Source organism: Motacilla alba, chromosome 3 (genome assembly GCF_015832195.1).
Source record: "Motacilla alba alba isolate MOTALB_02 chromosome 3, Motacilla_alba_V1.0_pri, whole genome shotgun sequence".
Taxonomy (NCBI): domain Eukaryota; kingdom Metazoa; phylum Chordata; class Aves; order Passeriformes; family Motacillidae; genus Motacilla; species Motacilla alba.
In genome coordinates this window covers 64,521,719-64,544,979 of record NC_052018.1, presented here as the reverse complement: position 1 = coordinate 64,544,979, position 23,261 = coordinate 64,521,719, and the positions used below count along the sequence as shown (strand labels likewise).

At 39.4% G+C, this 23,261-nt stretch overlaps 1 protein-coding gene across 2 annotated transcripts in view; it reads left to right on the top strand.

Moving 5' to 3' along the window:
* The first annotated feature begins 5,217 nt into the window (after positions 1-5,217).
* Positions 5,218-23,261, top strand: part of LOC119698685 (vacuolar protein 8-like) — a 29,064-nt gene continuing 11,020 nt past the window's right edge. Inside the window, exons 1-10 of one of the 2 annotated variants that reach the window (XM_038130970.1) lie at positions 5,218-5,867; positions 9,018-9,137; positions 10,083-10,202; positions 11,296-11,415; positions 15,799-15,921; positions 16,943-17,025; positions 18,271-18,396; positions 19,224-19,269; positions 20,401-20,534; positions 21,977-22,147. In XM_038130970.1, coding sequence (XP_037986898.1) covers positions 5,642-5,867; positions 9,018-9,137; positions 10,083-10,202; positions 11,296-11,415; positions 15,799-15,921; positions 16,943-17,025; positions 18,271-18,396; positions 19,224-19,269; positions 20,401-20,534; positions 21,977-22,147 — 1,269 coding nt within the window. In that variant the 5' untranslated portion in view covers positions 5,218-5,641. The remainder of the gene's footprint in view (positions 5,868-9,017; positions 9,138-10,082; positions 10,203-11,295; positions 11,416-15,798; positions 15,922-16,942; positions 17,026-18,270; positions 18,397-19,223; positions 19,270-20,400; positions 20,535-21,976; positions 22,148-23,261) is intronic. The other variant, XM_038130971.1, reaches the window with a different exon arrangement.

Below are 23,261 nucleotides of genomic sequence, written 5' to 3'. Positions count from 1 at the left end.
CCTCTGGACTTGCTTGGGCAGGTTGCTGTCCTTATTGTGTTGGGGACCAGAGCTGGACACAGCACTGCAGGGCTCACAGAGCAGAGCAGAGGAGCAAAATTGCCTCTCTCATCCTACTTCCATGCTGCTTGGGATGCAGCGACTGGCCAGAACACGACTGGCTTTCTGTGCTGTGAGCTCTCATTGCTGGCTCTTGTCTAACCTCTCATCCATCAGCACCCCCAAATTCTTCTCCTCAGGGCTGCTCTCAATCCATTCTCTGCCAGCCTGTGCTTGTGCTTTTGGATTGTCCAGGTTTTGAACCTTGCACTTGGCCCTGTTGAACTTCATAAGGTTTATACAGGCCCACCTCAAGCCTCTCCTGGTCCCTCTGGATGGCATCCCTTCCCTGCAGTGTGCTGACCACATCTCTCATCTTGGTGCTGTTAGAAAACTTGCTGAGGGCGCACTCAATCCTACTGGCACCAACAAAGATCTGTGGGACATAAGCTGATACAAGATATGTGGTATCTATCTTATTGGAACAGAAAAACTCTTTCAATTTTCTGTTGTGTTTAAGACAACATGCTATGTGCCCACATGGAAAAAACAAACCATAATGTGAAACTTTTTGAAAATTCAAAAATATTTGCCTGATGGCAAATAATGCAAGTTCTTTCAAAGTTTTGCTCACTCCTTGTCTTGCCAAATGTGACATTTGACCTATGGGCTGTGTGATTCTTCAGTGGAACCCCTTGGTAGCAAAAGCATCAGGACAGGCACCTGTGCTTTGAAACACAGCAAACCAGTGGCTTTCTAAGGGTATTCACATGAAACACAGCCTGACAGGTTTCCATCTCCTCTGTGTCCATGACTTTTTGTGGTAATTTACCTTGTAAAATTTAACTTCCTTTTTAGACAATTTCTTTAAACCTCTAAGGTACATGGGCACCTCTGAGCTGCCTTTGATGTTTTAGAGATACTATCTTTTGCTACAAAGCAATAAAAAATACCAAATATATTTCAATTTATATGCCTATTGTTATCATAGGAGACAGTAGCTCTGGGCATGACACAAACTGCTGCTTTATTTGAATAAAGCAGCAGTCCAGAAAATTTGCAATGAAATATGAAGCTCAAGACACTGGGAAAATACATAAATACAAAGCATCACAATAATACTGTGTAATCATTACATAATAATGTGTGATTACAAGCCAGCCCTTGGTGACTGTTATCAGGTGTTCTCACTGTTCAGTAAGTTGGCTGACTAGTTGTACATCTTGTGAGCATTAACACAGAAAGGAGGAATCAGGAGGAAAGTCCATGGTTGATAGTGAGCAGTGAAATTGGATTGTCTGATCAGGGAATGCCACTCCTAAGAGTTACAAAATGGTAATGTAATCTTAGTTCCAAGGATTTATGAGGAATGGAGAAACCCCAGAGTGAAATTCTCTTTAATCTCTTCAAAAGCTGGAGCAGAAGCTTGCACAAGTCAGTGTTTGTATTTGCCATCTTTGGCCTGGTTCTTTACATGCAGCTGGTGCTTTACAACAGAGATTAACATCTACAGCAGCTGCTTTTCCTTTTAAAACCTTGTTCAGTTTTACAACCCCTTTGAATGGATTTTGTCAATCCATGAGTGGGACAAGGCTCAAGGGAGCTGTGTAAAGGAATGCTTCAGTAGATGGCACTCTCCCTCTGAAGGAGGATGGGCAAATACCTCAGCCAAGGAATTAGATGCAGTGAGAACAGCTTCCTTTATACTCTGCAGAAATCACAGTGAATGCACATAAAGCTCTGCCTAGCTATGCAATGAAGTAACCCCTGGCAGATTTTCACAAATTTGGATCTATCAAGTCCTCACATCTGGCTTCGTCCCTGCTTGAAGGACTGTAGTCGGTTTATGTTCAGTTGAACTCCTCCTGAATTCACAATAGTGGACACACACACACGCACACACATGTATTTTTTATATATATTTCTTGTATTTTGTGTATATATATATGCACCCGTACCATATACACCATATATGCATATGTGTGTATATATATATATATATAAAAAAGAGCTCAGTGGTAATGTAAGTTGCGTACATTAGACTCAGAGTTTACAATTGTTCTTTCCCAATATATTTTTTTTTCAAAATCTTGATTTTATTCTACTATTCTGTTAATGGTAGGTCCATTTTGAGAACCTAAGTCCTTTGATTTGTTGATAGTTTTCTGTTGCTATTTTATAGTCACAAAATTTCATTGATCCAGTTTAAAGAGTACTGAATTAGTACAAGTGAGGAAGCCTCAACTGCAGGTATGGGGACAATGAAGACCTGCTAGGCCTTAGGGAAGCTACAACTTTTTGAATCAAATCTGTTGCTAAACAAGCAGCAATGTACAGCCATCGTGCATCTTTCTAAACTGTACAGTGTTTTCCTCACCAATGAACAGGAGAGTGAGAGAAGAATATGAAAGAAATGTGTATAAGACAAAGTTGCAATTAAAAAATTACATGGGACAAATTTATAAAAAGCAAATTTAATTAGTTCAGTTTCTTAAGAGTTTGGATTCTTGAACAATGTGAGTATATTTTTTTAATTTACTGCTTTTTAAGTACCTTTTTTCTTATTTGACTTGGTACACAAGTCAAATACAACTACACAAGTTCTCAGTCACTGCCTCTCCCATACACTCTGCAAAAATTCTTTCTCCATTGATTAAAACCACAGGGATAACAGTATTTTCAAAGTCCCGACCCAGGAGCTAAAAGTTTACTACCATAGCTCAAATAAAATAGACTTTCTTTTCCCCCCAGTATTTATGTCAGAGCCTGAGGGTGTTTGGGGGCCTGATAGCATGAAGAGGCCCTAGGTCATGTATGAAAGAGGAGTAGAAAGAGTATTTGTGTACATCTCTCCATTGACAGATAACTTTTGAGCAATCGAAAGTTATGCACCATTGCCAACTGGATAAGAGAATTTCTGTTAAAAGAAGGAGTTCAAGCAGTGACATGCTGCATAAATGAAATGGTAGATTAGTAAGTATATATTTTTACATTTTCTATTTTTGAGTCAAAATGAAACAAACCTACTGTGAGTGTCAGGTGCTTAAGGGACTGTGCCCAAAAGCGGTATTTTCTGTCATTTGCAGAGAAGCTATATGCCAGATTAAATGCTGGACCAGTGGAAGTTTTCTGTTGAAAATACAGTTTAGCTACAGAATCCATCTGGTTTTTTGGCAAATAGATTTAAACTCCCAAATGCATTTATACAGAATTCCAAACAGCCTTCACACAGTAAGGTTACTTCTTGGAAGTCTCTTTTGCACACAAACTGAATGGAAGTGGTTTGGAGAGGCTTTTTTAACACTGTACAAAGGAACAGATTTTTTTTTTTCACTTGGAGACAAAAATCAAGAGTTTGAGTGTGGGACATTGACTATTTGAAGCATGTTCAGTACAAAAATAAAAGCAAAAATAGTCTAACATTATTATGGTACTACTATTTTTTTCCTCTTCTGCAATTTTGAGCTGACATTTTATTCAATTAGTAAGGAAACTTATCAAGGTCATGAAACCAATCAAAAACGTTTGATTTATAGTTTCAACCCTTATCTTAATAGCAGCTGTTGTGATTTCAGAGAATGTTTGAAGATCCGTAAACCAGCCTTCCACACTGGCTTTCAAGTATTTGTTTCAAATCAAAGAACAATTGCCTGACTGAGTCATCAAACTATGTATCAGGACACCTGAGTTTTATGCCTTCAGGCAAATTATAGCCTAATTTTCAGGTGTCATGCACGTCTTGAACTCCCACATATCTAAAACAGATTTGCAGGAGCTTGGCACCTCTGAAACTTGTTTTTAAAGCATTTTGGGAATATTTTCTTTACAGGTGCATTGGAAAGCTGATTTTAGTGTTCGCAGTACATTTTGAAATGTTTAGTAAGAGCATTCCAGAAATAGTCATTACTAGCAAATGTATCACTGAAACAGTCCTGTTGTTTTCTCGTCTCAATGCAGTACAGTTCAAGTTACCTTCAAAGAACCTCACAGTTAACAATTACAGTTTATTAGAGAGAAGAGAGCAAGAGACAGAAGGAGCATGTGATGGGTAGGAGGCTTTTAGGGTGAAAGCTGAAGGGTGGAAAATGATTAGCAAAGGTGAAGAGCAAGTGATGGCTGAAGAAGGACCTGGCAATCACTTGGGTTCCCTATTCTTTAGAAGACCCCTACTGAAAGGATCCAGAAAACATGATGAGAAAATAGGCATACTAGCCTAGCTTTTGATAACATTTAGAAGCCAGACAAAGATCAGAACTCCATGCATTTGCAGAGCTGGTCAGGGAAGTAGCCAGAACAATCAAAATCACAATTCTTTGTAATGAATTGCATTATGTATTAGAAGTGTCATATCTTTTGGTTTACCAGTGTGGGTAAGCTTATTTGTGACAGGTGGTATTTGTGATTAAGAAAATTTCATCAAGAGAATAAAAAGCAGTTGTGAGACAGACCAGAGTGACTCTGTTCATGAGTGTTTGGAGATGGGTGCAGAACAAAGGGTTGATTTTCAAACGTGATTTATTTAGAAAATAAAGATTCATTAAAGGACAGAGGTGAAAACTTACCAATAAATGTATCAAATGCAATCATTAGAATAAATCCGCCAAATCTTTGAATAAGAAGTTAATAAAAGTGATTAACTTTCAGCAGACCCATACCTACAGGATCCCTAATTAAGGTGACTGTGAATCAAACCAGTTTTTAATGGAATCCTCAATATTGCAAATATCACCTCATGCTGCAAGAATTAAACCAGGGTCATTTGTAAAACTCTTCAGCACATGCACCAGACTCGTGAATTAAGCAAAAGGAGAACTGAACATTTTCCTTTACTACCTCTTTCTGCATGAAAACTGCAGATAATTTTTGCATCCTCCCATTGCTAACTTATCCAGCCCACTCAGCAGGACTGGCTTGACAGGAAGAAAATAGTGCTAGATTCATTTGGCCACTGTCTTTTTTCTTTTTTTTTTCTTTTTTCCCCCTGTTTTCTATTCTTGCTGATTTGCAAAGTCTCAGGTGACTGAGTTATGAGTTGTTTGTCCAGCAGCTCCTTTGTTCTGATCTGTGCTTCAGCAAAAACTGGAAAAACCTGTTCACTTGTTCTTTTTTTTTTTCCATCTTCCTCTCTCCAATTGGTAGCTGCAGCTTGTATACATGCAGACAAGGTGGTGCCTGCCTTTCATGTGGAAAGCTGCCTTACAAAAACAGGTTGCATTTTCCATTATCCCAGTGGTTTTTGAGCCTCATACAAGCTTTGGTGGATGCTCCATAACCTAAACCCCATTTGCTCTCTGTGAAATGTGTTTAGGTCATTATCTTGTTTCTCTTCATGTGAAAGGAAGATGTGTCTCTAGTAAACCCACTTTAAATAATAATTTATGAACTTTAGGAGATCTGCAGAAACCAGCCTTGTGAAATGTATTTTTTGGGACACAGAAGTCTTTCTGCCTTACAGCATCTGCGCATGGTGTGGTGTTAATATCTGTAAGACAGAACAAACAGTGAGGAGGCAAGCTAGTGCAAAAAGCGGACAAATTGAGAAGAAACTTTTGTTTCCATCTCCTTCCTTTTCTTCTTGCTTTGTGCTGCTGTTGGAAGAAGAATGGGTCAGCTATGTGGACGCTGCATGCAGCTCCTGCGGGACTTCATAGGCTTTGTTCAGAGGATGTCCTCTGACTTGGTGCAAGGCATCAAGGAATGCTTAACTCTGATCAGCAATTGCTCCTGCTTAAAACAGAGCAGCTCTAAAAACAGGCAGCTGTACAAGCCCATCCTGCAGCCTCATGAGAGAGTGACCGCACAGGAGTTTCTGCAGCATATTGAAACAGGTAAGACTTTTTTTTTTTCTAAAGGATTGTGAAAGAGCAAGGCGATTAATTTTGTGGTTTGAAAGCAGATTGCTCTCTGATCTGCTCTGGTATGGCATTGAGCAGCTCGGTGATGATGAGGAAAGAACAGAGCTACAGAGCATTTACTTTGTGTACGGGACAACAAGGGCTCAAGTCATACAACAGTTGGATCTAGGTAGAAGTGATGAATCACTTTGTTGCTCTGCCACCCCTGTTAATATATAACCCATGTAAATGTGTTTCATAAAAGTGAGTCCTTCTAGAAATTAAAGTTACTTTTTTGAAGTCAGTCAGAAGGAACTGACAAAATTGTACATAGGCTTTGATAGGACTGCACGTAGGATGCTACGTGAGCGCTGAGCTGTGAGGGGGGGGATGACAGTGTGATGTGTGCAGTTGTGCACCTCTGTGTGGCCGAACACTGAGACTTATGCTAGGAATGTCTGGGCTATGCATGGGGAAGATCAAAGTCACCCTGGGACAAGCAGCATTGAGCTCTCAGGATTCCAAGCAACTATGCTTTTGTGCAAACGTTTTAGACATCAGGGTTAATCACAATAATGGGATTCTGTTTGAATCAAAGTAGATCCATAACTCTTCATCTATCTTCTTTGTTTTACAGGTGATCTGCCTAATTCCTCTGTTTTTCTGTTTGTGATATCCTCTTTGTCCTGTCCTAGGATACAATATCAATAGGAAAACTTGTTTTTTTATTTCACTTCTGCAGTCATTTTGAATGAGTGTATTTTGTTGGTTGTCCAATCTAAAAACAGTCCTTATCTCAAGATAAAGGGGTCATTGCTTGATTGGCTTTGCCTTGTCTCACAGCTAATTGGGTATACTTTATGTTTAACAGCTTTGGGCTAAAGCTACTACACAAAATTTTGTGGTCCCCTCCTTCGTTTGTGTGAAGGATCTGGAGCTACTACTCATTTATTGTCTTTTTGGGAACATGAAACAATCTTGTAAGGGGAACCAGGAGAGACATTTTTCCTTGGTGTGACATAGTTAATTCTATTTGAAATGATCTGTCATGGAACAACCTTTGGAATAATTGCTGTGACTCTGGTTATTGAGAACACATGTAGATTACCCTCAGTTATTAGCTGGTGCCATTATCCAGTGAATGTGGTGGGTCCCATGCTGCTGATAAGGTTCACTGATTGTTGCATCTTTAGCACTGGTTTTAGCAATGGTTTAAATCCTGACATTCATATCCAGAATAGTGACAGATCTTTCAGCTTGTTATACAGTGGAGATCTTCCAGGGCTGAACTTTCTCTTCCAAAGTCTAGCGTGCTCCTGACTCTGTAGGAGACTATCTTGGCAATATCTCTGCACAGCTGATGGATGAGATGTAATGAAGGGGAGGCCAGAATGGCCTCTTGTAGCAGTTGTGTTCCCTGAAGAGACTAAATGTACATTTTCTTGAGAGATCCTTTCCTATCTGAGATCAGTCTTCAAAATCTGGTCTGTCTTCGATCCATGGGAGCTGGGGTACAGCAGCAAGAAGCCTAGAGCTTCTCTGACAGCAGTACACATGCCAGTGAGGGTTATCAGGGAGGTCCGACTGCCATGACAGGACACATACAGCATCCAGGAAGCAGAACCAATCTGGTTGTCTGAATGGCCAGATCTTACTGCCTAGACAAATGGAGGCAGGGAAGCCTCACAAAGAGAGCTGAGACACATCCCTCTTACTTTAACACTCGCCTTTGTATTTTATTCCAAGAGGGGCCAAGCCTATCCTCAAAACAAAATCTAATAAATAGGAATAAAATATAATAAGCAAACAAAATATAATAAGCAAAAAGACGGTGTTTGGACAATTTGGGTGCAAGGAGAGACTTCATGGTTGATCATCACACTCATCTGTAAACCATGGCAGCAAATTTTGATATTTTAAGCAGGTGAAGATTTTGAGTGGTTTCAGTTTTATCACTCTCCCAGACAAAACCACGTACAGAAGAATCAGATAGATTCAGGTTCAGATAGTGAAAGGAACAAAATTAAACCACATGAAGAGATTTTTTTTGGTTTTTTTTTTGTCTACAACCTTGCACACATAGACGAGTCCTTCCCTTTGTGTATACTACTAATTATTTTTTAAAATTATCTTTATATGAAGCAATTCTGTGAAGCTCACTTGCCTAATCCTGAGGGTAGGAGTTTGCTAGTCTTGGCATATCAGCAGCTTCTAATGGCTTGAGATATTGGCTGTGTTTTGCAGTGAGGCATGAAAGCTCATACCCCTCACATCCCTCACATTTCTTTGTCCCGTGGGAGGTAAAGTAGCTAGATATTTTTTACAGAGATATTTCAATCATTATTGCACAGCTTTAATCTATTGCCTGAAAATATATCTTATAATTGTGTGCTCCACCAGTTGATCAATCATATATTGCCTTTTTAACTCTGTTCTTTCATTCAATGTCCCTTTCCTTTTCCTCTCTGCTGCTCCATTCCACATATTATACTATGCAGTGACTTACAGAAGTCGTGCATGACTGCTATTGCTTGATGACTGTTGTTGAACATCTGGTTTATTCATAGGGGAGCTATCATACTCCATACTCGAGAACAGGTAGACTCATGCTAGAAATTTAAGCCTGAGGCAAGCTGGTTTGCAGTCCATGTTGCTATTCCTTTAAATCCTGTATTTCAATACCCAAGACAGGAAACACAGTGAATTTCAGATGCAAATTAGAAATATATACCCTTTCTATACTTATAAATGTATATAGAAATACAAAATAAATTAGAAAAATATACTCTTACTTAACTAAGAGCACTATGTTCGGTATTTTAACAAAGATTCAGAAAAAAATAAAGATTTTTGTGGAGAGCAAAAACACTTGCGTTTATATTAGATAGCATAAAAGTGTCTAAAGGTTATAATTTATCTTGCTTCCAATCACTAGCTTTGTGAGCCTTACAAGAGGTGTTACCAAGGACAGGTTATTCCCTGTTCATCTATTGCTTCTGCTCATGGAAACATGAATAAAGATAGATGGGCTTTATGGAGTTCAAAAATCCTTATGCGCTTGGTTGGCTTTAAATTTTAATTTCTTTTTGTAAACTAATCCTTTACAGATGTAATTAAGCCTGTGCTGTCATTTTACATCTTTAGATTTTGAAATGTCTCCACTGGGAAAGGACCCTCTGGAAGCCTTGAGGACCTTATCCTTTTCAGAAAACCCAGGTTTACAGCAGTCGGCTGCCCTCTATTACTTGCATATGAGTCAGCACAGTAAGTTATCTCAGTAAGCATTAGAAAATTTTCATGTAATTAAAAATAAAAATATTATTTCAAACTGTGAAACTCCTTTTGATTCATTAAGCAAGTTTTTTTTTTTGCTTTCATGCCATGTTGTTTGCCAGGAAAGATGGAAAACTGTCATTGCCACATAGGCAGAGTCAGTTCTGGGTTTTGCTAAAAGGAGATATCTCCTACGATTATGGAAGACTGTTATTTATGAAATTGTTATACTTATGTGAAGCTCAGCAGAACCCAAAGTATTTGAAGTTTGTGTATACTCAATCTACTGAAAGCAACACAGTCAAAAAAATGGTGAAAGGAAATGGACATAGTGACGAGTTAATGTTAAAAACTATACACAAAAGAGGACAAAGCTCCAGAAGATAGAGTGTAGTGAAAAGTTATGAAGGACATGTTCTTCTTTGTTCCAAATATTCTGTGGGAGCACTTGGCTCCTGAGGTAGTTTGTTAGTGGTTCGGAGTCAGCCTAGATATCCCAAATAAAATATCAGCAAGAATTTGAATTCTACAAAAAGGTAAAAATACTAACAATAAGCAGGATGCAATTTATTTATTTGTTTATTTTAATTTTACTTCAAAGAGAATATTCTTTCACTTGGATGATATAGCTTTATCCCATGTATTACTTGCTGGATAAAAAGTGCAGGTAGCCACAATGCAAGGACCTGCTGTGAGGCAGAATTACTTGTTTGGTAGCAAGGCACACTGCTTCCCTTCCCATGATGTTTTTGAAATACTTGAATATTCAAAACCTCTTCAGGAAATTTGCCCTGTTTGCTAGTAGCAGTGGAATTTTAATGAAGGTGAATACCACTCAGCCTGTGTATGGAAGCACCTCAGGCTTAAGCCCATCAAGGGAAAAATGTGACTGTGATGAACAATGGGACTCATGAATATTTCCTCTCTCTCTTGCAGTGAGCATCCCCCTGCCTGTGGAGCATCTGGAACCATTTTATGCCTTACTACGTTCTGCTGACCTGGAGGTGCAACAGATGTCTTCCTTGTCCCTTGTCAACTTCCTGCTGGAAGGAAATAGTGAGTAATTAATGACACATCTCTCTTCAGGTGAAGAAGTATCTGTTCAGCTAGACTCAGACAGAAGGTGGGCACTTTTACACAAATCTAGATTCCTTTTTTTGTGTTCCTGATAGGACAAGTGTGAGTCTGATTCTGACTGCAAGATAGGTAGCTTCTGGTGGCACCGAGATAGATCAGATCCCTCCAGCTAGATTATATAATGTGACTGGAGTTCTTGGATCTGTGTGCAAAGGCTGATAAATTATTCCCAGGCCAGTGTGGGAATGCTGTTCTCATTCTTGGATCTACAGACATTTTTTTCCTTTCAAACAATGGATACAGCTAATAAAAATAAACTCTATATACAAGACAGTGCTCATTTTCTGGTTATTTATGAAGTGGACCTTAGTCTTAAATTGCTTGCAGAGAAAAAAAAAGTTTAAACACTTAGTATAATTCATTTGCTTCTGTAACTAAAGGGGAAAATAGACTTGAGATAGAATCTGGGAGATGCAGAAGAATAACTTCCCAATAAAGTTTATGTTGATATACAGGGCATGAACATGCCATACCTCATCAGTAGAGTCCTTATTGCACCTACTATTGCACTCCTGGTCACCTGGGCCACAAGTATTCCATCCTGCATTCCCATAATAGCAGAAGACAGGGTCAATCTTCAGCGAAGCTGGCTTTTTTCTTTGCTTTCTTTTTTAAGGATTTTGCTGCAAATAATATCATGTCACTATTTACAAAGAAAAATCATATTTACAGGGTAGACGTCAGAAGAAAAATAAAGGTGGGAGGGGGGTTGCTGAGTAAATTGTGAACCTATTGGAAAGCTGCAGTGTCTCTTGCTAAAATTAACCTGATTGGGGATCTTCTGGCCTAACAGCTCCAAACATCTGTTACACTCTTTCATGCATCTGAAGGAGAATTAAGCAAACCCAGCTAGGGACTGCGAGTGGCTTTCTGGCTGTTTTTGTCTTAGTTCTATTTTGTATAATCATAATGTAGATCTCCAGAGCAGTCAGTGGATGATAAATTCTTTCCACAAAATCACTAACTGCTTACTTTTTTATTTGTCCATTTTTTTTCTTGAATTTTTGCATAGTTAACAAAGAATTAGTTGTTCAAATGGGTTTACTTGAGCCAATTCTGGATCTGCTTGAATCAGAGGATCCCACTGTCCAGTGTAATTCCTGTGCCTGCATCATGACTTTGGCTGTTTCAGGTGAGTGTTCTCTTTACCTTTATCCTCTGCTGTGAATTCATTCAACTCTTACATCATATTTTAAGATGAAACAACCTATTTTCAATTGGTTTAAGAGTCATAAGATGCAGCAACAAGTTTTGGTGTTCCCACATCATAAATTCAATCTCCTGACATTCCGATTATTTTTCTCAGTGTTTTTGACCTTTGTGCTCTTATGATTACAAACCTTTTTCTGATTTTCATCCTAAATGTATTCATGACTGGCTTATCTTAATGAATGCCTGCATTGGCTTTTGCTTCAGGAGTTCTGTCCTTCTGATGTCTATGCTGATGAGGTTCCTTCATTTTACTAGACTGAGAAAGCCAAGGTCTTTTAAGACTCCTCTTGTAAGTGAGACTCTCCATTCATCTTCAGAGTCCTTCCGGGTGTAAATGATATGTTCCAGGAATGGAACATAGCATTTGCATGTGCCGTATCATGATAGGCACGGGCCTCAGGTATTGTTACAGTGCCAAGATAGAGATAAATGCTGCAGGAGTTCTGTTCTGAATTCATCTCTTCTGACAGAGAAGTCACCAGTATACGTGCAGTACTTCAGCTGGGGTCTCACCTTTGCCTTTTATTGTGGCACATACAGAAATATGTTTTGTGGTACATCTCATGGTAACACTTGCAGGTTTGGTGATTGTGCCATGGTGATGTTGTCATCCTACAGCTGACTTAGTCACTTAGGCTTGCTCCTCCTTTGCTGCTATTTCCAGCAGACACCAAGTAATCAAGGCTCTGTACCACACGTTTCCAAGTGCACATCCCTGCATTTTGTACGGGTTTCATTCTGTTTCCATTGCTTCAGTATTCTAACTTGTCTGTTATTTGTAAGATATTCTGGTCCTCCACTGCATTGACAGTTCTACATTTGCATCTTTGTTTTAACTCTCTGGTTCAAAGCAAATACAGATTAGCTCTCGTGGAATTCCATTTGTAGCCTCTTCCCAAGTGGTCATTCCCATTCAGCAAAACTTGCTGCCAATTTGCTTTCAGTCAGTTTTTTTATCCATCATGTACCACTTGCATTTGTCACCATCTTCTGCTTAACTATGAATATTTCATATAATGATATTAATATTTTCCTGGTATCCAGACAGGTAAGTTCAGCCACAGTTACCAAAAGAGAGGTTATCATGTTAGTCTTTCTTACTTTACCTGGTGCAAGTTTGTAGTTCTCCAATACAATTTGTGTACAAGTCTGTAGAAAAGCCATGTTTTCACATTTGTTTCCCTTCCTTTAGCCAGCTTCCTTCTCCAGCTGGGGGAGGTGCAATCTGACGTCTCAGAAGGCTGAGGAAAGCATGATGAAAGTGTTAATTTCTCATTTAAGTATTTATGTTGCAAAGGAGGAGTGGATAAGCGGGATCCAACCACATGAAAGTGCTGATTTGCATTTTATCCCACCTTTTTGTTTTATTTTCGGGTTTTTAAACACTTTTCCCTTAGGAGCTTATTTTTAAGCATTGGATATTATTGTCAGGTTAGGAATTCTGCATACAACATTACTTTGTGTGGAATGCAAATTGCCTCATTTAAATGTCTTAATTAGGCATCACTAAACTTTTAGGTACTTGGCACTAGAAAGACTTTCTTTGTGTAGAGTCAGTGAAGTTAAGCCCCTAAAGATGACAGAGAGATGTCCCTTCACCTTTTTTAAACAGTCCACAGAGAAAGTGTTTTGTTTGGGCATCTAAGGATGTTCCTTAGTCCTGAAGACGCACTTACTGTTCTAGATGTCTAACCTGGAATATAGGTAACCCTCAGCTACTGCAGGTCCAGGCTACCTTCATTCCCTGTGGTCTTCTTTTGCCTTTGTACACTCCCTTAAGCACCAATGTCCTTCTGAGCACAAGTACTCCAAATTAAGCACTCAAGGAGCTTTCAAAGCTGAACATAGAGGTAGGCAGTCCTGCATAGGCTGGGTTGCTGCCTGGTGTTTGATCAGTGTTGAGGATCTCTGTCCCAGTTTAACTAGAATTTAAATGGACTCGATCCCATTTATTTGTTTTTCAGACTATATTTAGATACCACAGCAATGGGTCTAAAGCAAGAGGCAATTCTCCAGGGTTTATTTTAATTTTAACTCGCAGACTCTGATATTTTTAAGTGTCTGCTTGAGAAAAGTATTCAGTTCAGTCATATCCCTCAAGAAGACCATTTCCGCAAAAAAGATAAATATGGAAGCACAACCAAATTAGGAAGATCCTTAGATGGCTTTAAGGTGACTAAAATTCTGCATCTAAGAATGGTCTTAATTCTGTTGCAACAAACATGCAAGACTATGTACAGACTGGAACTGTTTAACAGTGTTACTGCAGTTCATGTGTAAACTGGGTTGTCTCCCTGCTGCAATAGGGAGCTGAAAATAAGAAGAACAAACTAACCCATTCAGATGAAAAATAATTGAAGGTTAGTTTGTTTCAACACCAGCATTTGTCCATGCAGCAAAAGGATACATGCATAGTTGCAATTATCTGCAGCTTTTTAATCACTGTGTGAAAGTAATCAGTTCTGAGATAAGAACTCTGAGTACTTCAGAACTAAATGTTCACATGTTCAGGGTTTAGGGGGGCCTGAACATCTGCTTTAAGCTAAAACAGGGAGGATGCACTGAGTGTAAAGCACATTCAAAGTTGTTCTGATGGGAATTTTTGGGCACACAAATGTCAGAGAGTGGAAAGAATTTATAAATTAGTGAGTTATTCAAACACAGCTTGAGTAGATGTTGATTTCCCTATTTTAGAGTAGTGTCTCGAACACACCGCTTCCTTCTAAAAGCATTCCAGGGGGTGTCAGTGGTTGCATCAGTGGAGGGACTGCATTTTTTAAGATAAACAAGTAGTCCAGGAGAGAAACATGATCTATCCTGCCACCTCTCTTACAGAGATGGCAATAGTTACACACCTTGGTGAGGTAGATTTCCCCATCCAGTCTATCACAAAGTGGCAAAACAAGCGTTCAGGCACAACATCTGATAGAAGAAAGAATTTGCCCAAGTTTTGTCCAAATGTTTATAATCCCTTTTCTCAAATGTAAGATTCTCTTCCACATTCACAAACATTCAGTATATTGTGTACAAGAATAAAGGAACAAATGATGTCTAAATTCTTTCTTAATCTTTTTACTTCTCTTTTTTACTCACCTGAGTAGTTTGCATCACACCAGTTGGAGCCCTACAAAAGACTTTCTGCTTCTATTGAGGGAAACAAAAGAATGGTATGTAGGCAGGTTAGATTAGAGAAGGGCTTGCCTATGAAAAGGACCAGAATATTTCACCAGAATAATAGCTTCCCACATGGAAAAGCTATTTTAAAGAGATTACTCTTCCCAGAACAATTCTTTTTCTCAATTTTTTTTCAGAATAAAAGTTATTTACTTGAGTATATACTCATAGGAAGACAGAAAATCACTTACCCTGGAATATTAAACTGATACTCTCTGAACTATACTTGAATAAATACCCTGGCTAATCTGTCTATGTCAGTTCCCCACTATATAGGCTTTAGGTATAAAACTAGCAGCTTTGTTCTCATAATTCTCCAAGTTGAATACTGGATACTTGAATATACCTGAATACTTGATCTCATTCAAAATACCTTTTTTTTTTCTGTCTACTTCAATTTTCTCTCAGCAAACTTCCACAGGCCATTGTTTAAACTGTGTATAAATATTGTTAATTTTACAGAATTAAGTGTTATAGTTTTTCCTTTTTTTTACCAGTTTTTCATCCAAGAGTCCTAAGGGATTCTGCAGACCTTTTTTGTTCTCCTTGTACTCCAGGATGTTGAATACAACTGTACAACTTAATGCATTGCCATGCAAAGAATCCCCACCACTTCAAAAAAAGCATCATCTTTTCAAATTTAATTCCAATGGTTAAATCAAATTCTGTCCTTAGAAACCTCTACACTGTTTGTATATGTCAAGTTTGTAATACAGGGACATTCTAAAAAAGAAATTGGCCCTGAATATACCCTACTAAATTAATTCAACCTTACCTACAGTTAATGATGTAGTTTTTGGTTATCACACTGTGAATAGGTTGATCAGACATACAAAGGGTATGAAGCAAGTACAACACTCTGTTAACCTGTTTAAAGGATCTTAAGGATATTTTAATTATCCTAGTCACAAACCAAAAGCATTGAACCAGCTGTGATTTATGGCTAATCCAGAAATCATTAATTGGTTTCCTTCCTATGGAGCTCTCAGAATTTTCAAAAGTTTCCTTTGAGCATGCAGAGAAATCAGAGAAGGGAACACCAAGGGATAGTCCTGCTGGTTGTCCTGCTTGTGGCTCACAGTAAGATGGCAGTAAATATTTCTTTCTTTCTGTGATTTTTTTTCTCCAGAGTCAAACCGAGAGGCTATTGGTGCTGCTAGAGGAGTTACACCTCTATTGTCTCTTGCCAATTCCTATGATCCCAGAGTCCAACAAAATGCAGTTGGTGCTATTCTGAACCTCACACAATCAGGTACTTTTGGACTAATAGTTTACCTAAATTGCCAAAAGAGAATTCACTGAATAGAAAAATAATCCTAAAGCTTAAGGCAAGAATAAAAGCCTATCTGAGCAACAAGTTGTTTCCTCTGCGTATGACATTCATGTTGGTACCACAGATTGATGATTTTAGCTGATACAGGCCCTTTTTTGCCTTAGTAGCGAAACAAAAAAGCTTGATTTTCAAATCCAAGGGGCTAATGTATGAATATTTAAACAATCAGTCAAAGAAATAGGAAAAAAAAATAGCTATTTGTTAAAGAAATAATTTGGCCTAAAAATTAGCAGGACATGATGTACTTTAAAGCAATCTCAGGAGCTTATCTAACAAAGTTGAGCTTTAGGAGCTTTTTGCTTCTTCTGACTAACTCACTGCTGGAATATGCTAAGTATAACTATCATGGGTCAGACATTAAAGGCTCCTGGAATATCTGCAAAGAGCTTTATCAAAAGTAGTACTTGGTCCTCTGCAATTATATGTAGTCTACCATAATTAACTCTGAAACAAACCAGCATTAAATTTCACCTACAAAGATGATACCATTATTCCACAGAGCTAAATGATAAAGTCACGAGTAACATCTCTGAACTCTGTGTTGTGGAAGGAAACAGTTGGCAAGAACTTATACAGTTGGCTACTACATTTCTGGTATTATTCTGAATATTTTAAATAATTTGTTTTTAAAATACAGAAATCATAGTGAAGATCATGCCTGAGGCTTTTCAGCTTCTTGAGCAATTCAGATTCTCAGAGCAGTTTTTGGCATAAAAACATCAAAAGCTTAATCAGACAGCCTGCTAGTCTTTTTGCTAAAATATCTGCATACTGCTGCATTACACAAGCTCTAAATTATGTACTCTCCAATCACACTGACTGACATATATTTGGACAACATCAGCACTCTTTAGAACCAAAGAACTCTGCACATCCCTTTTGAATGGTGCCTGCAGATGAGAGGGAGGAAGACACTTTCACTTTTTCTTTTTAATGGCAGAGAAAATCCAACAAGTCCTATGCAAGGAAGGAGCCCTACCAGTTCTTGCCTTACTGCTGGAATCTCCTGACTCAGAAGTACAGGTATGACTAAAATAGGTCAGATTTTAAAACAATGACTGTAAGGGGAGCACAAACCTCAGTATGCAGAAATGAAAAGGGGGAGAGGAGATCTGGTTTCTCTAGTGACGTGAAGAAACATGGGAGAGCATCTTGGTGAAACTCAGCTCAGTCACATAATATATATTAAAACACCCAATTTGTCTCACAGCACAGGAGAAAGTTTATGGTGCAAAACTTCTTCTGCCAGAACACATTAATGCATGAATGGGGTTGTTACGTGGCTACCTTCTTGTGTTTTTCAGATCATCAGACATGACGCAGATAGGGGTTCCTATCTGCATCCTCTTCCTCTGGGTTTTTTGGTTTTTTTGGGGTTTTTTTTTGTTTTGTTTGTTTGTTTGTTTTTTTGTTTGGGTGTTTTTTTGCATCCTAACTTTGGTCATCCACTCTAAGCAATGTTACCAAGTATTCTGAGAAGAGAACTTGAAAATGTCTTTTTCTTGTTGTTGGAGTAAATATCTGTAAAGCATCCTATTTTATGCCTATCACAAACACCTGTTTGTGATTCTGCACACTCAGCAGAGAGCTCGTCTTAGTGCAAAAGTGTGCTGATAAATAAACTATGAATCAGAGTTGTAATCCTTACACTCTGCTACTTTGTTTATTCAGTCCTTTGAGTAGCACAGAATTTTTTGCTCCATCAGTTTAATTATCTCTACTCAGATTTTTTTAGATGTCTGAAGGGATGGACCCTCTGGAATTGCTTTCTGCAAACTCTTTCCACATTTTTAGATTTCTCTGAGATTCATCTTAGAATTTCCATCTCTGTAGCTCAACCTGTTTCTTGTAATTAGACCTCCCTAGTAATAGATACTTTTATAAGTGTAGTCCTCCCTAGTGTTAATGGTTAGATCCTTTGGAAATGATCTCTTGGCATCCTAGGGCAATAGCTACATCCAGCTTGAGTAAATCAATGTAAACATGTAATACAATAGATGCAGATGACTTAAATGCCAGCAGCAATGTCATTGCAGCAGCAGAGCACGTTCCCAAACAGCCAGGGTCCTAATGAATGTACAACACTCGCCAGTAGGATTGCTGTAGCAGCTACAGCATGTTGTGTCAACCCTATAAACACCCTTAGGATGAAAAAGCATTTTATTTTCATCGGTTCTAAATCTGGGCATTTCTCCAATTTATTTGTATTCTCTTCAGTGTGTCACCACTCTGACCTTTCTCTGTACGTTTTTTCTTGGTTCTTTGCAGTATTACAGCTGTGCTGCCCTGAGCAACGTGGCAGCCAATGTCCAGCACCACAAAGCCTTGCTGAGACCCAGTGACAGATTCCTGCTGCGGACACTGATCTCTCTCCTGTCCTCTTCTGTGGACAAGGTAAAGCTGTAGCTTTCTCTTTGTGAAAAGACTTAGCATCCAAGTAGAGCTACAGAGTTGGGCTTCCAGTTTCAGCTTCATATCATTCTGTTCATCTACTGTATAGGTACCTATGCAGCATTTTTCCCATGAGAAAAGGCACCTGTAATAGAAAATACATGGGTTCTACAAGGTCAATATATGAAGAAAGCAAAGGGAAAGTATTAAAGTTGTTCTACAGCCCTGGACACTTCCTTTAGACTAGGATAGCCTGTATGCTATTAACTTGAAACATCATGTGAGAAGTGCCCTGTCCAGGCTCTGTCTTTGATCATTGTGTCTGTGACAGAAGTTGTCTGACACATCTGTTGTGCTACTTTTTTTTTTCTTTTTGGTAGCTAGAACTTTTATTGTATGGCTTCAAGGATGGCATCTTGAAAATTTTGCTTTGTTGGAAGCCACATCAAAGAAACTTCAAGAAACCACAGTTCCTGCTGGAACATGAAATTCTGTGTAGAAGGGAGGTGAAAAAAACTGCAAAGCAAATGGGACAATTTCTTTCCCTTCATTTTCTTATAACTTATCAGATGTTCTAAGATAAAGCCAACATCTGAACCCCATTCTTCATGAATGACTGAGGATGACTGATACTAGGAGGTTGAAAAAAATTTCATCAAAACTTTGAAAAAAAAAAAGCCAAAATTTACTCTTCAAGATAATGTAAGAGCTGACTAGTGTTGTCATGTTTATTTTGTGTGCATTAGGCAAGAACATGCATTACTGAAACTGCTCTTTTTTCTCCTCTCTCTCATTTTTAAATTTTTTGTTTTCCTCTTTGGCACAAGCAGGTTTCAAGCCAGGCATGTGTTTGCCTAAGAAATTTGGCTACCAGTGGTAAGCAATGACTTGGAGATAAAGAAACCACACTATTTCTATCTCTCTCTGCCTTTCAGAGTGAGCACAGTGGGCTGGGAACCTTTCCTATCAAAAGCAAAGAGACATCTTCTACACTTTAACTGGATGTTAAGGGAAGAGGAGGGTGCAGTACACATCCTAACTAAATCTGCTTTAGAGCTCCCAGGTAGCAAGGGGAGTATCTGGAGGAAGTGAGAAAGGCAAAAGAGGTGTGCTTATGCACAGAGCCTTAGTGAGTTGCTAAGCTTTCCTTCTTTCCATGTTTCCTAAGCATTAAACCCAATTAGGACGGAATGTCTCCTAAAATTGCTTATTGAGTGGGGACCTATCTTCTCCAAGGCATGATTCTGTCTATCATTAAATGTAATTTTCTCCCATGCATTTGTCATCCTCCAAAAAAACCCTATTAAATGTCCAAGATTCATTGCTATTACATATTCAGGAAACAGTGGCAGAGGACTGGCACACTCAGTGCTAAAGTCCCAGACTCCAGGGTAGAGTTACTAATCTAGAAAATGTAGAGGTGCTTAATTTTCAAGCAGTCACAATTATAGAGGAGCTGAGAGTGAAGGAAGTGCTGTGCCACTCCTTGACGTGTTTGAAACACCCGGTCTGCTTGATCTTTTAGATCTGCCTCTCCATCTGCTGACTGCTCTGGCATTGCCTTTTAGTGCACTCACTGAGGTTGCAGAGGCAAGTGGGGTATAACAGCTCAGTGGGATGGCTGGGCTCTCTCCTGGCTAACCATAACTCCGTGAGATAGGTGGTGCTTGGGAGGTCTTTCTGTTTGTTCAGCAGAAGCTGCCACTTTCTTACCTGGCCTTATGCCAGTGATGGAGTCACTCCTCACTCCTTTTTTTTGAGGTTCAGACACAGACTGAGGGTGCCCAAACCTACATTCTGCCATCAAGCTTGTATTAATCCCTCAGCAAAAGGAGGCAGAACAAATGAGGGTTTATTTTTATAACTGAACATCTGGCATTGCCCCATTGCACAGAGATGGGGAGGTCCCCTCTGATACGATGCAACAGTCCACTGTTTGAGTCAGAGCCTGAATTACTCCCTGCAGTGCTCTGAACCTCCCTGACCTCCTTTGTTTTCCCACACCAGTGGACATCCAGGCCGAGATGGTTGCTGAGAATGTCCTGCCCAAGCTGTGCTCTCTCCTGGCCTCTGGAAGCGAGGATGTACGTCGTGCCTCCATTGCTCTGCTCTGGATACTCTCCCAGCACCCGCCCAACCAGGTATGGGAGGTCATTTCCTAAAAAGAGAGGAGAAAGACTAGTTCTAGCCACCACTCGGGGTAACATTCTGTTATGGCAAAACAGCCTATGAAATGCAATTTGAGAATGACCAAGAGACTCTGGAAGACTTCCCAACCCTTCTCTCTCCTACCCAAAATAACAAGGCTTTGTTTATTGCATCTGCACTGTCACTAACTACCTGAGGAGCCATCTGTTGTGCTGAGTGGGATCCAAAGGAGACACCAGTGAGAGAGGGGGAGATGGGGAAGGGTGTCAGTGCCGTTGGATATGTGGATACTGCCTTGCACTCCTTGCAGCTCCCTCTAGTCCCCTCAGACCCCAGACCATAGGTCTCCCGATGGATGTACGAGGGGGAGGACGTGCACAGCACCATGAGAGACTGCCATCATGAGGGCAACCAAGGAAGTTATTTCTTGGCTACAGAGCTTCCCCACCCACTGAAAAGCATAGAAATTGATTTAGAGCACATACTTAAAGTGCATAAGTGCAGAACAAAGAGCAAATATATGTTGCTCCCTACATGGACAGTGTTATTCAAAAGTGCATTTGTAGAATATTGATATATTTTGATTTAGGATCAAAACAAAAAGAGAGACTAAGAGAATTTGAAATCTTGTCTATCTTTAGTTGATGCATTAGGACTTGCCCCAGGACTGTGTATCCTCATGTCCTAAGTTACAGAATTATTCTTTTGCCCATGTTTAGGGTAAAAAAACCACCATTAATAGTGCAACACTAGCAAATACATGAAGAAGTCTGACTACAATTAAATTACGGCAAGTACTGACAGATTACTCTTGTTTTTAAATAAACTTTTCTTTACAGTAATTAGAGACATCCTTAAGAACATAGATGTGAAAGGTTTTGGTAATTGTTTTAAGCTAAGAACAGCATTTGAAGGTAGTCAGAGGTTGGGTATATAGAGCAAAAATATGTGAGAACCTTTATTGCCACTTTACTAAAGCAGTAGTGACAGGATCTGAATAGTTTCAGGTGGCCTTAGGTGCTTCTTGTGCTTGAAGTGCACTCAGCCTGATGGGGAATTTACTTTGAGTTTGGAAATCTTGGTGTGTTACAGTTCCTTTGTCTGTATGCAAACCAAAATTGCACCTTCCCTACCTCTGGGACATGATGGGAAAATGGGTGAGCTCAACGCCTGGGAAGGCAGCAACAAGAGCACAGAGCTATTCAAGGCAGAGTGGCTGCATGAGCACAGAACATCCTCATTGCTTGTCAAACTGCCTCATACAACCAAAACAATTTGCTCTCAACAAGCTTACAGTTGAAATGCATTAAGTTAGTTGAAGGCTGTTTGCACAGTAAATATGTTATTCAGTAGGAGACATTATGCTGGAACATGGTCCTCACTCAGTTTTCCTTTTGTTATCTCCAAACATCGTTCACATTTTTTGTTCTCCCAGGAAGGAGTACCCACAAATCCTTTTCTCCCTGGTCCTGAAACTTGTCTTTACCAGTGTTTCAAATCCCTGGCCACCAAGAGACATGGTCAGCATCAGTGGGAACAAAGACACTGCAAACTCAGCCTCACTACACCAGTGGTGAAACAGCCCATCCTTCATGAGGGAAAAAGGGTCAGTACCAGGAGGCTGGAAAGCAAAGCATCTCACTTTATTCCCCAGTGAGAAGTATCTCACATCTCTCAATTTGTTTTAGTTAGCAAACATGGCTGTCCCTGACTACTGAATGTTGCTGCTTTGTGCGAGCGAGCTCTGGGCACTCTGAGAAGAGGCTGACCTCTCTGTATTCATATCCTGCCTCCCCATCTCTGTGCCTTTTCTGGCCTGCTTTTCAAGTCTTTTCAAGGTTTTTTTCTCTAACTCAGGCTGAATTCTCCGTGACTGAAAAAGGGACTTCTCCATGGGAACAGCTGTTGGAAAAGAAACCACTGAACAAAGCTAACCTTTACAACCAAGTCAAGTGATGCTTGAATTATTACAAATACTACCCAGGATACAACGGGGCAGAATCTGTCTGCCCTTTAGTTACCATGAAGCAAACCCCCAGGAATGCTTCATGGGAGCTCCTTGCCCTGCTTCAGCCCCCTTTTTGCAATCTCCTGGTCAGGCTGTTGACAGGGATTCCCAGCAAGGGCTGGAAAACTTCCCTCTTGCAGAGGGAATTTTATTCAGTTTTCCCAAGGACAGCCCAACCCTGAAACACTAAAGAAACAGGCTTTGTGAGAAAACAGTCTTTTAAGTCAAATTCCTTTGAGCAAAAGACCTGGAAGTCAGGGTCTGTCTATTCCAGATGGTGCCACTGAATCTCCACACCAGGTACAAAATAACTTTGCCTAGCCATCTTGATGGCAACTGGTAAATGGGATAATATTTACCTTGTCAAGAAATCCCTGTGTAAGGAGTATGAGTGCAGCATTGCAACTGTAAGCACACTTGCTGTTGGAATATTTTTTCCTTGCCTTTTTTTTTTTTCAATATTTTGGTCTTGGGAGAAGTTAGATCAATATCCATCTGAATCACTCAATCTATTTTTACTCACAGTTTTCTCATGATTCTCCTGCACTGTGCAGAATTGAGCCAGAAAACAAAATCTGGATCTCCGCCATATTCCAGCTAAAAAAAAGAAGTTCAGCAAAATTCAAGTACTGTCACTTGCTAATGTAGGCCCTAAATAAACAAAAGATCTTGGCAGGGAAGTAATTATATATTAGAAAGTTCATTTATAATC